Source organism: Aptenodytes forsteri, unplaced genomic scaffold (genome assembly GCF_000699145.1).
Source record: "Aptenodytes forsteri isolate BGI_AS27 unplaced genomic scaffold, ASM69914v1 Scaffold276, whole genome shotgun sequence".
Taxonomy (NCBI): Eukaryota; Metazoa; Chordata; class Aves; order Sphenisciformes; family Spheniscidae; genus Aptenodytes; species Aptenodytes forsteri.
Window position 1 is genome coordinate 709940 of NW_008795479.1, and position 14042 is coordinate 723981.

The window sequence follows — 14042 nt, forward strand, 5'->3', positions numbered from 1 at the left end:
CCATTTCCTGGATGTGACTGGGCGAGGACGCAGCTGCACACTCAGCGGGAAGCAGCGCTCAGATCCGGCCCGGGAGCGTGCAGCTCTCCCTGCAGACCCCACACGTCCCAGGGGGAAGGGTAGGGGGCTGCCCCATCCTGCACAGCGGCAGCTCCAACATCCCCCCCACCCCTCCTTCGGTGACAAGCACCCCGTGGACACGCGGGTGAAATCCCCATGGGATTTCGTACACCAGAAGACCTCTGAGGCACCATGGCCCTCGCCAGCCTGCCTCAGCCATCCCCGCTGCTGCTCCCGGGGCAGGAGTGGCACTGAGCACCCCGCACGTGGGGCACCGGGAGCCCGCTGGGACCCTGCTTGGCTTTCGGTAGAAAAAGCACGAAAAGCGGTGGCAAATTCGTGCGGGCACGCGGAAGCAGCTTGTACTGGATGTGGACATGAACCCCAGCTCGCAGGTGGCGGAGGAGCAGGGCAGCACAGCGGCGGGGACTCACCACTCCTCCCTTGTCGCCCTCCATGAACTGCACGATCTGGCAGGACGATTTCTCCCACAGGAAGATGTGGCCGCAATCGCTGCCGCTCACCACAAACTCACTTTTCGGGCCATAAAAATTGACGCCTTTCACTGAAAGGAGAGAAACAAGCAGCCCGAGGCCATCAGGAGCCGGGCAGCGCTCCCTGCCATGAATTCGCTTCCTGCCTGGCAGCCAGCGAGTTTCCAGGGTTACCAGCGTGGATCTCTTCCGTCCCCAGACACATAATAGCTCATTCTTTGCAAGCCCAAGAGTTTGTGTTAAGGGTCTTTTGAGAGGAAGATGAAACACAGAGAGCTGCAGAAATAAGCTAAAAGCAGGCAATTATTCTTCCGGGTTGCTCTGGGGACGGCCCCCCCACCTCCAGACTGCCCCAAAGCCTGGTTGCGGGCACGAGGAGGGGGAAGCCAGAGCGAGTTTGGACCCGCTGGCTGCCAGGGAATGGGACGCGGTGGTGGTGGGAGTTTGACAGTGACCTGGGGAGAGCCTCTGAGCCCCCCACAGCGGGGGATGCAGCCTGCCGGGGGGTGGTCTGCCCCAACACCCCTCTCAGCTAGTCCTTACCAGTGGCATTATTGCGATGTCCCTTGTATCTCTTGATGTACTCCGCTCCGTCACTGTGAGAGGAGTTGAAGAGATAAATGTCTTCATCGTTGTAGCTAGCCAACAGCTCTGGCATAGGACGGAAGAGACAGGCGTTAGCAGGGAGCACGTGGCGCAGGTGGTCTCTCTGCTAGGGGTGGGTGTGCTGCAAGCCCCCCGGGTGCCCGGCAGTGCCTCCAGCACCCCCCCCGTCCCCGGTGCCTCCCCCGGCCAGGATGGCTCTGTCCCGCAATGCCGCAGCCCGGGCCACCCGCGACTCGTCCATCAGCCCCGCTGCGGGTCAGTCACTCACCCGAGCCGTCGTGGCTGGGGGGGAGACCAGGGAAGTTTGGTCTGTACGAGACAGGTGATGTTGGCTTTGGACTCGCTGTTCACCTAGGGAAAGCACAGACAGCTCTGCTCCCATCTCCTCCTCCCGCAGCATACCAGCACACCTACGCTGGCCACGTGCCCGCTTAGAGAGCTCGGCACGCGAGTGACTGCTCTGCAAGAGCTTTAAAATCAGAGCATAAAATTGCTGCCTCTTCCTACACCAAGACAGGACTTCATGGACAGTGGAAGATTTGGGTCAAGGAAAAAAAAAAAAACACCAAAGCCCAGGCAGTTCATTCGTCCTCTCGAGCTGTTTTCCAGGCAGGAAGCCTGCAAGAGACTTGGCCAGCAAGCGCTTCTCGGCCGCTCCTACACGAGGCTCCCAAGGGAGCGCTCCGCAGATCCGGGCAGCAAGGTCTGCCCAGGCCCCATCCCAGGCTCTCGCTCCACAGCGAGCGCTGCCGGCACCAGCCCAGCTACGGGAGCTGGGCGAAGGCCGGTCCTGCTGGTGAGGCTGTCACGGGCAGCCCCGCTGCCAGCAGGAGACCCGTCTGCCTGTCCCTCACCCCGCAGCGGATGCAGTTCCCCCCCCAGGTTTGCCCACCCTGCGCCAGGCTCGGCTTTGCTCGGTGCCGGCACGCAGGAGACGGGCACGCGAGCCGCAGCACTGCGGCAGGGCTGCTGCCCACCCACGCAGGTGGCTGAGAGCCGACGGCCACTGCGGTATGTCCTCCGCCGGTCCACCCGCCCGCAAGCTCTCCCATGCCACGTCCCCGCAGGGGAGGGACCCCCGGTGCCACCCATCGCGCCGGTACATCACGAAATCGAGCTGCTTACCAAGTGGTGAGGGCAGAACTTCTTTAGTACGCCGTTGTTCTCATTCTCATCTATTTTCCGCTGGTCGTAAATCCTGGGGGAAGGATGGCAGGCATTTGGCACTCGCTCGAGACACGAGGGATGCCGAGCCGATGGGCACGGAGGGCCGGCGCTGCCCACCTCTGTGGGCCAGGGCAGGAGGAGAGCGGCAGAGCGGCAGCTTTCCCCGACCACGCAGACGCCATGTCTGAGCCAGCTCTGAAACCACGACCTGCCCTGACGCTGGTCGGAGGCTCCGGCCCTCTCCAAGGGATCTGCGGAGCTGCCGAGCGGCCCGGATGGGCAGAAGTCTCGGCCAAAGCAGCTTAACGTCACCTCTTGTTATGTCAGAGGCATTGCTCGGTGGCGCGTGACAATGTCAAAGCCTGCGTGCACACAGGCTGCGAACCTGCGTTCAGAGCTCTGTCAGCCCGGAGGCTGCTCTGCAAGGGGGACGTGACCGCCACCATGCTTGTCCCTCGGCTGGCTTGGGCTCCTCCGGGTCCCCAACCTCCTGGAGCCTCCCTGATGCGGGAGCCCACCAGGAGCTGCCCAGTGCCGGGGAAGCCAGGGGGAGAGGAGGCACTTGGATATGGGCAGAGGATGGAGAGAGAGCAGCAGAGAGCGGGAAGGAGGGGAGGCCGTGTTTTGAGCAACAATCCTGCGCTCTTCTGAAAGCTACTGAGCTAGCGAGGCACTGGCGCTGCTGCTTGAGCAGTCTGCGAGCCCATGTGTTAGGTGTTTCTACGCCCGGCACCCCAGGAGCTGCTGCCTGCATGCCAGACACCCGCATGGCTGGCGCTCCGGGGAGCTGTCGCCGTGCGAGCGATCCCAGCGGCAGGGCTGCGGCGTCCCCCCGCTCTCCGAGGAGCGGCCCCTACGCATCCTCGGGGAGCCGAGCGACGCTGCAGCTCTGCTCGCTCTCGGGGAGCTGGGAAGCAGGCAGGCTTGGTGCATGCACGATTCGCTTCTGCCCAAAACAGATGCCACACGAGCTGCACCTTAAAATCCACTGGCTCCAGGGGAGCTCTGCACTGATGCAGGGAGACCGAGGGGCCAAACACACGGACACAGCCCGGCCCCATGCCGGGGGCTGCCCTGAGCGGTTCAAAGGCCAGGGGGGCTTGCATTTGTCACTTAAGGAGCTCGGCCCCGCTGAAACCGAGACCTTCCCTGAGCCTTAATCTCATCTCCGATGCCCACCGGGCTCCATCCACAGGTGGGGAACCGAGAGGAGGTTTGTCAGAAGCTCGTTAAGAGCATTGCTAGTTCCTGAGGGAAGGATCTCCCGGCTTCAGGGCAGGCTGGACAGTGGATCCCAGGGCTAAACCTCAAAGGATCCAAATCCTTCGCTATTGATCCCCCTGGTGCTCCTGCTGCTTATGGGAGAACAGGCTGCGGAGGCATTAATGACTGAAGCCACAAACGTTTCTGGGGTAGGACATCAGAGATTTCAGAGCTCGCGGGGGTACCAACTGAGCCCCCATGGGAATGTTCAGGTCCACTTTGGGGACTCAGTCTGGGTCCCCAGCAGAGACTCACCTGACAAACTGATCTCTGCCTCCCACAGCAAACTGGTAGGTGTTGGCTGGGTTCACGTAGATGGTGTACAGACCCACTTTCTTCTCCTTTTCCTTTGTCACAACCAGTTTCCTTTAAGAGACAAGGAAAAATAATAACAAAAAAAAAAAAAAATCCTCCTCGAATTCAAAACAGGGTCCAGATGGGAAAAGCAGGAGCTGCGCGAGTCTCTTACTCACTCCCAGGAAAAAAAAAACCACCACCCAACCATTTCAGCCTCCCAGCTGAACCGAGCACATGCTCTGTCTGCAACTCAAGGGGCGCAAAGTGAAATCATTCCCTGGAAGGAAAAATTAACAAAAAAAAAAAAAAAATCCTCCTCGAATTCAAAACAGGGTCCAGATGGGAAAAGCAGGAGCTGCGCGAGTCTCTTACTCACTCCCAGGAAAAAAAAAACCACCACCCAACCATTTCAGCCTCCCAGCTGAACCGAGCACATGCTCTGTCTGCAACTCAAGGGGCGCAAAGTGAAATCATTCCCTGGCGTTTTCCTCTGAAACGTCTGAAGGGTTTCAGGGCCCGAACTCGAGCCCGATGGAGCCAGACAGGCAGCAGCAAGGGCAGAATCGGATTAACTCCAGAGCAGAAACGCTCTGCTGTTATTTTTCCCCACCCGTCTCGCTGTAATAAGGCCCAGATTTAACGAAATCCGACACACACGCCATCCCCCCTCCCCCAGGAGCTCAATATTTCAGCTTTGCAGACACGAATACAAACTGAGGCAGCATCCTCAAGAAGGAACAGCCAGCTCAAAAGCTTGTCTTTCTTCTAATTATACCATTCGGCTTAATGAAAGATGGGAGCTGCCTACAGTCTGCCTGCGAACCCTGCCTCCAGAGCGGTTTCACGCTCACAGGGTGATGATTCCCTGCGAGCATCAAACCCAAACAGCAGCGTGGATCCCCACGAAGAAAGAGGAGGGACAGACCCACGCCAGCCTACTGACCAACAGACTCCGCTCGAAACGAACCCGGCAAATGCGGGGCGAGCAGGGATGAGGATTAAATGCGGCTGTTTTGAAACACCCCGGCAGTTTTTGTCCTGGTTATGAAACAGATGGGTTTAAGGCTGTAGACAAAAGCACTCGCACATACAAATAAAACCACACCACCGGGAAATGAGCGCCGAAGCCCTCAGTTTTAAGCAGGATCATCTTCAAAATAATATGCCGCTACATTGGAAAAGTACCATGATATCAAAACCAGGTGTCTGTTTGAACACCCGCCGCGGATTTATTTTGGAAGCTTGTCAGAAACGGCAGATCTCTCGGCGATACGGGTTAAGATCCAGCACGCACCACCCGGCTGCTTACTAATTATTGTTTTTCAATTAACTGCAATAGCGCTCATGCGACGAGCGAGTCAGGCGAACCGCGAGCTCCAAGCTGCTGCCAGCATGGGGAGGTTTCAGTACTGTGATTAATCAGCCACTTCATTGCGCAGAAGGAGCGCAGGACCCTCAGCGCTGCCCCCGGGATGGGTAAAGGGGTGCCAGACGGGCAGCCTTTGGCAGTCGCCGCGGCAGGCACGCCTGTGCAGGGACCTGCCGCACCGGTATTATTTCTGTTTCCTATCTGAACAGGGCCCCATCCCGGGGAGGATGGGGGTTCAAACGCACTTGTCTAATTAGCAAGGTTCATATCTGTATCCTCGCACGAGATGGCAACCCCAGACCAGCCACTGAAAAGCTCTTTGGTCTGACCCTGCACCTCAGGGAAGACAGCACTGCTTGAAAGCCAAAGGATATCTCTTTTCCCACTTTATGCCCATTGAACAGGCACGTGCTGCCGTGAAAACGCAGTGGCACAAGCGGGACCCTCAGCCCTATGCAGCCGAGCGCCACCCGCTCGCAGGGGAGCCCCCCGGGACCCCAGATCTCCCTCCGGAGCTTCCCCGGTCCTGGCAGTGGGAGCGGGTAGAGAAATACTCACGAGGCGGGCCGGTCTTGTCTCAGATCAATGGTGAAGACTACAGCATCTTCACCTGCTGATAGGAAAGTGCATGGAGAATCCGGTTCTAGGGCCAGCTGGAAGATAAATACTTGGGCATTGGTTCCCTTTTTACCCAACAAAGTGGCAAGATCCCTTTCTCCCAGTAAACAGTCGGCTATTAACAGGAGCCGACGCAGCACCAAGCCCTCTATACCCACGGCCGAGTGCTCACTTCGCTGCTTTGCAGGGCACAGAGACCCTCCTCGTCACCCTCAGAGGTGACAGCGATTATAAAGCAGCATTTAAGAATCGGTCCCTCCATGGCAGCGGCTCTGCCTTCACTATTTCTGGCAGCCGGTGAGCCAGGATGGCACCCGGGTGTTTCGGGGGTCCCCAGCTGCCGTCCGCCCCCTCCGCGGGCTGGTCTGGGCTCACCTTGTGCGAAGCGCCTTTGTGTTGTGCCACGCGCTTGGTGTTTTTGCAGCACTGGGTGGCGGAGAGCTCGGCCACCCGGACCTGGCCGTCCCGAGCACACATAGCCAGAGTGGAGTCGCCGCTGTTGGGGAGGAACTTGGCCTGGAAAAGAGCAAGTGAAGGGGTGGCTTTCAACACCGGGGCAGGGGCTTGCGTATGCATGGATGGAAACAGGAGAGGAATCGAGAGCAGCACCCCTGCCAGACCCCAACGAGCCCCGGATGCTCAGATCTGCAGGCAGCGACTGCAAAACCTTGGCTCGACGGGCCGAGCTCTCCGAGCAATTGTCCCGGCCCTTTCTGGTGAGTGTGGAGAGCCGGGAGCCTGGCGGAGACGCTGGTGGTGCCAGCGTCCCTCCGAGCACAGACAGTGCCCCGGGGGGGCGCACAACACCGCCCGGCCTCCTCCGAACACAGCTCCTGCCCACAGCCGCTCCCAAACCTGCTGCTCACCGGGGCCAGAGGAGCAGAAGCTCTGCAGGGAACAGGGCCATCTCACCCCACCGTCCCCAGCCAGGGGCCAGGGAGACGGCAGATTTTAGGGCACACCAGTGGGTTTTGATGGCTAGTTACCACCGCACAGCGGCTGGACCTGCTGCTCACCGGGGCCAGAGGAGCAGCAGGGGGAAGCTCTGCAGGGAACAGGGCCATCTCACCCCACCGTCCCCAGCCAGGGCTCCGTGAGACGGCAGATTTTAGGGCACACCAGTGGGTTTTGATGGCTAGTTACCACCGCACAGCGGCTGGACTCCTCCCGCAGCCCTTAGCTTTAACGACACGTTTCTCCTGCCCCGCACAGCATCGTCCAGCTGAAATTACATGCTTCTAGAACAGGCACCTGCCCACCGTGGGGGATCTTCTATCACCCCCAGCCCTCTGAGGACCCTCCCCGTATGCTCCTCACCTGGAAGACGTTGCTCTTGTGGCCGCTCTCGAACTCCAGCACCGGCTGCCTCCTGACCCAGTCCCACACCACCACTTTGAGGTCATCGCTGCCGCTGGCCAGCCACGTGCCACGCTGGTTAAAGTGCAGGGTGTTGACGCAGCCCGTGTGGCCCTCCAGGCCGTGCTGGAGGCGGAAGCGTTGCACGAAGACCCTGGCCCCACAGGCCTCGTAAACGAAGCGGGCGCTGGAGCCCAGCTCCCTTTCCCGGAGGGCATGGACCGCCTGCCAGCGGGGCTGGGGCAGCGCCGTGGTCTCCGAGGACACCCAGTCCTCCAGGGCCTGCTCGTCGTCAGAGGAGTCTTGGTCGTGGTTGGCACGCTTGCGCTGGGCACGGCGGTGGGACCGCTGCTCCTCCTCTTCGTCCTCCTCCTCTTCCTCCTCCGAGTGCGACCGGTCAAGGGCACGGTTCTCCTCGTTTATGGAGTAGTGGCCCGTGTCGTCCATGCTGTCAGAGTCCTTCTCTTCCCCCGAGCTCTCCGTGTCCGTGTCCCGACTCTCTGTGCTGGTGCGGTTGGGCCCCACGTCGTCTCCCGTGAGGCTCAGGCTGAGGTCGGAGGCCTCCACCTCAATGCCAGAGGAGGTTTCTCGGCCCTCCTCGGCTGACATCTCCTCCGGGCTGCTGGACAAGCTGCCTGCATGGTGCAGACAAGGCCATGAGCCTCCCCAGCAGGAGACCCCAGGCACGGGGAGACCGGTCCCCACTGGCACCCTTACCATTCACTATGTCCGTCTTCCCCTCCATGCTGCTCCCTTTATCCGACATCGCGTTTTCCAGAGCGCTCACCCTGTGTGCGAGAGAGAGAGAGAGAGCAGAAGCTGGAGCATCCCTGCCACGGCCAGTCTGCCGAGATGGGGACGTGCTGGCCTGTCCCCGTGTCGGTGGAGGTGCACGCACATCCACGGCATCGCGGGCTGGTCTGGAGAGCGCCGCTTTCTAAGGGAAAACGGAATCAGCGGAGGAAGCGGCGCGCACGTGGCTACAGGCTCGGTGACCACACTCAATGCACCCAAGCGTGCACGACAACAAAAGCTCATCGGCTATTGCCGAGGGCAGAGGAAACAGTCATGTCCCTTGGCTTCCACCGAGGCACCCGCGGCTGGGTAACAGGGCCGCTCGCCGTCATCCCCTAAACTCCTCTCCAGTTTCTAATTTGCTCAGACACCGTCGACTTAGCAGGGAAGCAGATCTGCGACCCGCTGTGCTGCCTCTCCTCCTGCCTGCGGGATGGCTGCCGGCTTCCGCTGCCTGCGCCCGGACCCTGCTTCGCCTCTCACAATAAGATGGGCGCTTCCCGACTGGCAATCCCCAGCCGCGCTCAGGGGAAGGAGGAGGTGTTGACTTCGGCTTGGCAGCAGTTGCTACAGCAAGGCAGCTGCACAACACACACCCCTGGCTCGGGGCAGGCAGGGAGGCAGGAGCGGGGCTCGGATCGCAGGCAGATGAGGCAAGGTGGCTGGGAAGGCAGCGAGTCACGGTATCGAGAAACTTCTTGGCACCTGCAGACCGTAGGCAGCCAGTTAAAAGCTGCTCAAGAGGTTTTTTTAACCCCAGCGACAGATTTTTAAACACCTTCCCACACACAAAATCCTCCCGGCATCACCGAGGGGCCGTTTTCCTCCACGCCACGGACAGGACAGCAGCCCCAGACACCTTGGCTAGGTGTCTTGCCCACACCTTGCCCACCCAGCCTCCACCAAGAGCAAGCTTTGGCCTTTGGCACCCCCAACAACTCTGCTCCTCCCGGGGAGTGGGCAAGAGCGGAACCAAGCGACAAGGCCAGGAGCTCTCCGGCATTTCCAGTTGCTCCAGGAGAGGTTCACCAATTCCTCACGAGCGCATGGAAAACCAAAGGCAAGCACGTTTTTGGCTCCCGGGCGTTTCCCAGCCCTTGCTTTGGAGGGCCGACTGCAACGGGGAGGGGAGGCACGGGCTGCAGGAGCAGTGACGGCCCCGCTGCATCCGAGGACGGCATCCAAAGCAGCCTCAGCTCCTCCCCGCTGTGGGGGCAGCTCCCACGGGGCTGCAGACCCCCCCCTCCCCCCCCAGGATTGTGGTGCTCATCGCTTGCCAGTGGTCACAGGTGGCTTTTGGCGAGAGCACCTGCCAGCAGAGCCGCCTCGCCGGGTCACGCCGAGACACAGGAGGAAAAACATGTCAGAGTCACGAGCGGCAGAGGTTTTGCCAAGGTGGAAGGAAAAAAAAACCCCCCACATTTTATTTATGCTTTGCTTGTTCTTTACTTTCCTTCTATTTTTAGTCAGACTTCTTCATACTTGGTTTAGCTGCTTGCTCTTAACCAGTGTCAGGGAGTCTGCTAAAAGTTCCCCCGTTTACACGCAGGGAAAAGCCAAAGCCAAGAACATCATTAACTCTGATTACAGCAAACACTCCAGAGACTAATCCTCGTTAGACTGGGAATTAATACCAGCGGAACCCCGAAGAGCCAAAGAAGGCGAAAGGCTCTGCCCAAGCTGGGTCTGTCACTGCCAGTCCAAGCCTGAGCATGGCTCCTCTCTAAGAAACGGGTGATTTAGGAGGCAAGCGGGGCTCGCTGAAGCTGCTGACCCACAGGTACAGCTGCAGGGCGATGGAGCAGGGGCCACCACCACCGGCACCGCCCAACAGCACCGCCGGGGTGCCCGGGAAAGGCCTGGGCACCCGGGCTGGCTCCGGCTGAAGTGTGATAAAAGCTCTTACAGCACAGGAGCGTTTATAAGGAAACCAAGTTTATGCAACGGAAAACACCAGCGAGCTTCAGCCGACTGCAGTCGCTCGCTCAGTAACGAGAGTAGTAGTGCAGAACAAGATAAAGTGTTTTCTGCAGCTTCAGTTTTAACTCTTCCCCAGCTGGCACTGCCAGCTCGTATAAAATCACTTTAAAACCACCAATACTGTGGAGAGGGGGAGGAAAGGGCTGAAAAGCAAAGTCAGGGACGAAAGCTGCCCCAGAGCCTCAGCCCTCCTCTCCCCTGCCCAAACCTGCCGGATCTCTGCTCCACGCTGGCAGCCTGACACGGTGCCGAGCCCGTCCCTCCAGCGCCGGCGGCTCTCAGCACGTGAAGGCTCCGTGCCAGCAGCACGGCAGGGAGAAGAGCGAGCGTTCACCTCCCGCAAAGCGCCAAGGCTCAGCCTTACGAGGGGATTACTCACCGCCGCGGCGGGGGCGACTCGTGCTCGCTCAGCCGGCGAGTTCATGGTGCCGCAGACGGTGCCCCGTGCCTCGCCAGGTCTGTCCCCGGGGGCTGCGGGCAGGACCAGGCAGGAGCTGGGGCAGGACTGGTTTTAATTTACTGCTCTAAGTGGCGAGGCGACTCCATCCCTCATACGGTGCCTGTCATGCCGGATGAGTAAGGAACGGGCTCAAAACACTGCAGTGCTCAGCTGTGGCTTAACTCCCCGCTGCCCGAGTCGTTACGAGATCAGAAAGTCCATCAACAGGTCGACTTTCCCTCTGCCGGTTATTTTGCCTTCGGCAGCATTATTAATCCAAGGGGCTGGGAACATCTTTGCACGTACAAAAAGAACCGGGTTTGGACTTTGCTCCTCGGTAGTTATTTTCCTCTACCAAATTACCTATTCAGATCTGTCATTAACACCGTTTCGCGGCAGCCTTTTCACAAAGGTGAGGAACAAGAAATGCGCTTTCAGAGGAGAGGAATCCATTACCAAATAATTAGCCTGACTTCACGTCTCATCCACCCACACCGGAGGACCATAACCTTGCTAAGAAATTAAGAGAATTGAGAAAAAAAGCCCTCAGCTGCCTTGGCGGAGCAGACAGCAGGGACAGACACGGCCTCTGCCAGCGCCAGGGACACCGTGGGGGACACTGCGCTCCCCAGCCGTCTTCTATGCCCAGGAGCGCAACACCAGCCTGTGCTGGCTGCCCGGTACCGATGGATAGCCAGGCCGGGCGCTCGGCTCCAACAGCTCTGCGTCAGCCTCCCCAGCCACCCACCAGCTCCGCTTGCAGGCGCCGAAGCCGTTCACGTGGCAGGGAGATTGAAGCGCGCGTCGACCGGCAGCCCCGCGGCACGGCACGGCACGGCACAGGGCGTCGTCGGCACTCGAGGGCTCAGGCAGGGACAAACTGGCAGCAGGAGGACATGGGGGAACCCCACGCTTGAGTTACTGGCAGCTGGAAACGCAGACGGCACCAAAGGTATCGCTTCCACCTCCCCAAACCGGGGAGAACTGCTTGAGGGAAGCAACAACACACTGTTCGGTGCGGACCGGAGGGAGCTGGGACACGGTCAGCCCTGCAGAGAGCCCTGAGCCCTCACCTAGATATTTGAGTCCATCACCGAGCTGCCAGCACCAGGCTGGGTCTCCCTGCCAAGGTGGCAATGCCTCGGGGCACACGTCCAGAGCCAGCGAACCAGCCCAGTTCCAAAGCACCACGCAGAGCGACCCCAGGAGCAGACACGTGGGTTTTGCAGTTCCCTGGAGTCAACATCTGAACAGAATCAGCGCTCCCAGCTTCACATGCTCGAAGCCTGACTCTCCGGCACCCTCGCGAGGGCCCTAAAAATATCCCTCCGCATGCCACAGCTTCCCGGCTGCCTCTGCGGCCGCCGGGATCAAGCTGCGGGTGCTGCCACAGTGCTGCTGCCTCCTCTCCCTGGGACAGGAACGGCCTCGACCCACCAAGCGAACGCCTGGGGCTCAGCATCCTGCTGGCACAGCGCACCGGGGCTCACTACCGTGCCGGGGCCCACACCGCCAGGCTGCCCCACTGCCTGCCAGACTCCAAGCGCCCAAACCGGCATGATACCGGTCAGCAACTCCAACGGTCGTGCCCAGGAGACGGTCCTCTCCATCCCGAGCTGCTACCCCAACCTGTAATGCCACGAGCCAGCAGGACACAGGCCATGCTCCGTGCGGCAGCTGGCTCCAGCCCCTCGCTGCCACCCGAGATCCACCATCCATCCACGGTTGGTTACCCGGCCGGCACGCGGTAACCCTCTGCAGCGCCCGCAGGACTTGGCCACGTGCCGCCGCATCGCCAACCCAGCCGCTTTACGGCTGGAAACCCAGCGCTCGCAGCCGCTTCGTCCCTGAACGATCTATCATTAAAATATTTACATAGCTATATAAACACACGAATAGCCGGGCACTCGGCACTCGGGCCGCGTTCGGACTATGTAAAGCAGAGGAGCAACGGGGCCAGAAGTGAGTGCGGGGCATTTTTGATCCACCAAGAGCCCCTCACCTCAGTTTCCAATGTCCCGGCATGCCAAGATGCCAACAGGACACCGCGGCACGGCCTCGTGCCTGCATTTACGCCGGGTCCCTCCCGCACACAAGTCGCGCTGGGCTCGGCTGAGCCTCTTCTATTTAAGGAAAGTTTTCTCATCAGACCTGGACGGAGGCAGCTTCGTTTGTTCACTGCGGAGGAGCCTTCCTTCCCCCCAAGATGGTGTCGGGGGGTTTAAACCCCCAATTAAACCTCCTGTGATGAGCAGGTTTCCACCCCGATAGCCCCTCGTAGGGGAGAGGCCGGCCGGGCACCTCCAGTTTGCCGAGATGTGGGCAGAAACCTGCCAGCGGGCCGCATTCAGGAGAGCCTTGGTTAATTACAAACCTACCCGGGAGCCCGGCAGGTCCTAGCGATGACACTAATTAAGCAGCTTCCCGTTTGCAATTACACGGAGGTCCAGAATCCCCATCTTGGAGCATCCTGGGCACGGCAGCCTCTCTTCGGGGGACGCAGCACCCACCTCCCCACCGCTTTTCCCAGCCATCCCACGGCACAGCCCCAGCTCCCCCAACGCCTCGCGGGACGGCGTGAACCCGCTCCCAGTGCGGGCAGGGCCTAATTAACTGCAGCTAACAAGCACTGGCTGCGTCTGCACGCAGCGCTGCTCCTTCCCCGTCCAGTGCCCGGGAAGAGGGAGGCTCCCGGCTCCCTAGGGGGAAGCAGCAGTCCTGAGGCTGAGGAAAGCCCGGCCGGCAGGAGAAATCCTGCAGGAGCGAAGGGGCGAGCAGCCGGAGGAGCCCAAGGCCACGCCACCAACACGAGTAATTCAGCATCGCGAAGGAGACCGAGGCAGGCGCAGCCCAACAATCCGCCTCCGCCGCACGCAGGACAGACGGACAAGAGGCAAGCGCTGCCAGACCCGGGGCGGCCCACTCACCTGCACGGCGGCAGCGGTGCCGCGGGCAGCGAGCGCCAAGGCCGGAGGTTTGTTGGCAGCTGACGGGAAACAACAGGTTAAAGCCTGGCAGCGCAGGGTCCGGCCGCACCTGCCCCAGGGACCCCATCTCCCTGGGGACCCACCTGGGGACAACAGGGACTCCCTGGAAGGGAGGGGGTGAGGAAGACCCAGGGACAATGAGGTTTGGACCTGGGGGGCAGGAGGGACCCTCAGCCAAGCTCCCTCCCATGACCAGCTCTAGGGCTGGAAGGGATCCCCAGTGCCCCCCCAAGGCACCATGACACCACAGGGGGCAACAGGGAAGGGGCCCTGGGGGTGGGAGGGGACCCTCAGCACCCCCCTGAGGCAAGGCAACACCCTGGGGACGGCAGGGGTCCCCTCAGTGTCCCCCCAAAGAGACGAAGACGCCACGGAGGCGACAGGGACCAGCCCTGAGAGCAGAAGGGACCCCCGGTACTCCCTGAAAGGGATGGTGACACCCCGGGGGCAACAGGGACCAGGCCTGGGGGCAAGAGAGACCACCCCAACACCATCCCCACAGGGGCAGCAGGGACAGTCCTGGGGGCAGCAGGGACCACCCCCAAAGGCACAGCCCCAAAGGCGGACCCCCTGAGGGCAGCAGGCAGTGCCCGATGACCCCACGCCCCACG

The 14042-nt window shown here is 60.7% G+C and overlaps 1 protein-coding gene across 1 annotated transcript in view; it reads right to left on the reverse strand.

Annotated features, from left to right (window-relative positions):
* Positions 1-13429, reverse strand: part of DCAF8 (DDB1 and CUL4 associated factor 8) — a gene marked incomplete at its 3' end in the record, with an annotated part of 14504 nt that extends 1075 nt beyond the window's left edge. The window contains 11 exon segments of the mRNA XM_009281252.1: positions 495-625; positions 1098-1205; positions 1429-1444; positions 1446-1511; positions 2286-2358; positions 3846-3956; positions 5815-5909; positions 6250-6390; positions 7192-7865; positions 7948-8018; positions 13372-13429. Coding sequence (XP_009279527.1) covers positions 495-625; positions 1098-1205; positions 1429-1444; positions 1446-1511; positions 2286-2358; positions 3846-3956; positions 5815-5909; positions 6250-6390; positions 7192-7865; positions 7948-7996 — 1464 coding nt within the window.
* Between the last annotated feature and the right edge of the window lie 613 nt (positions 13430-14042).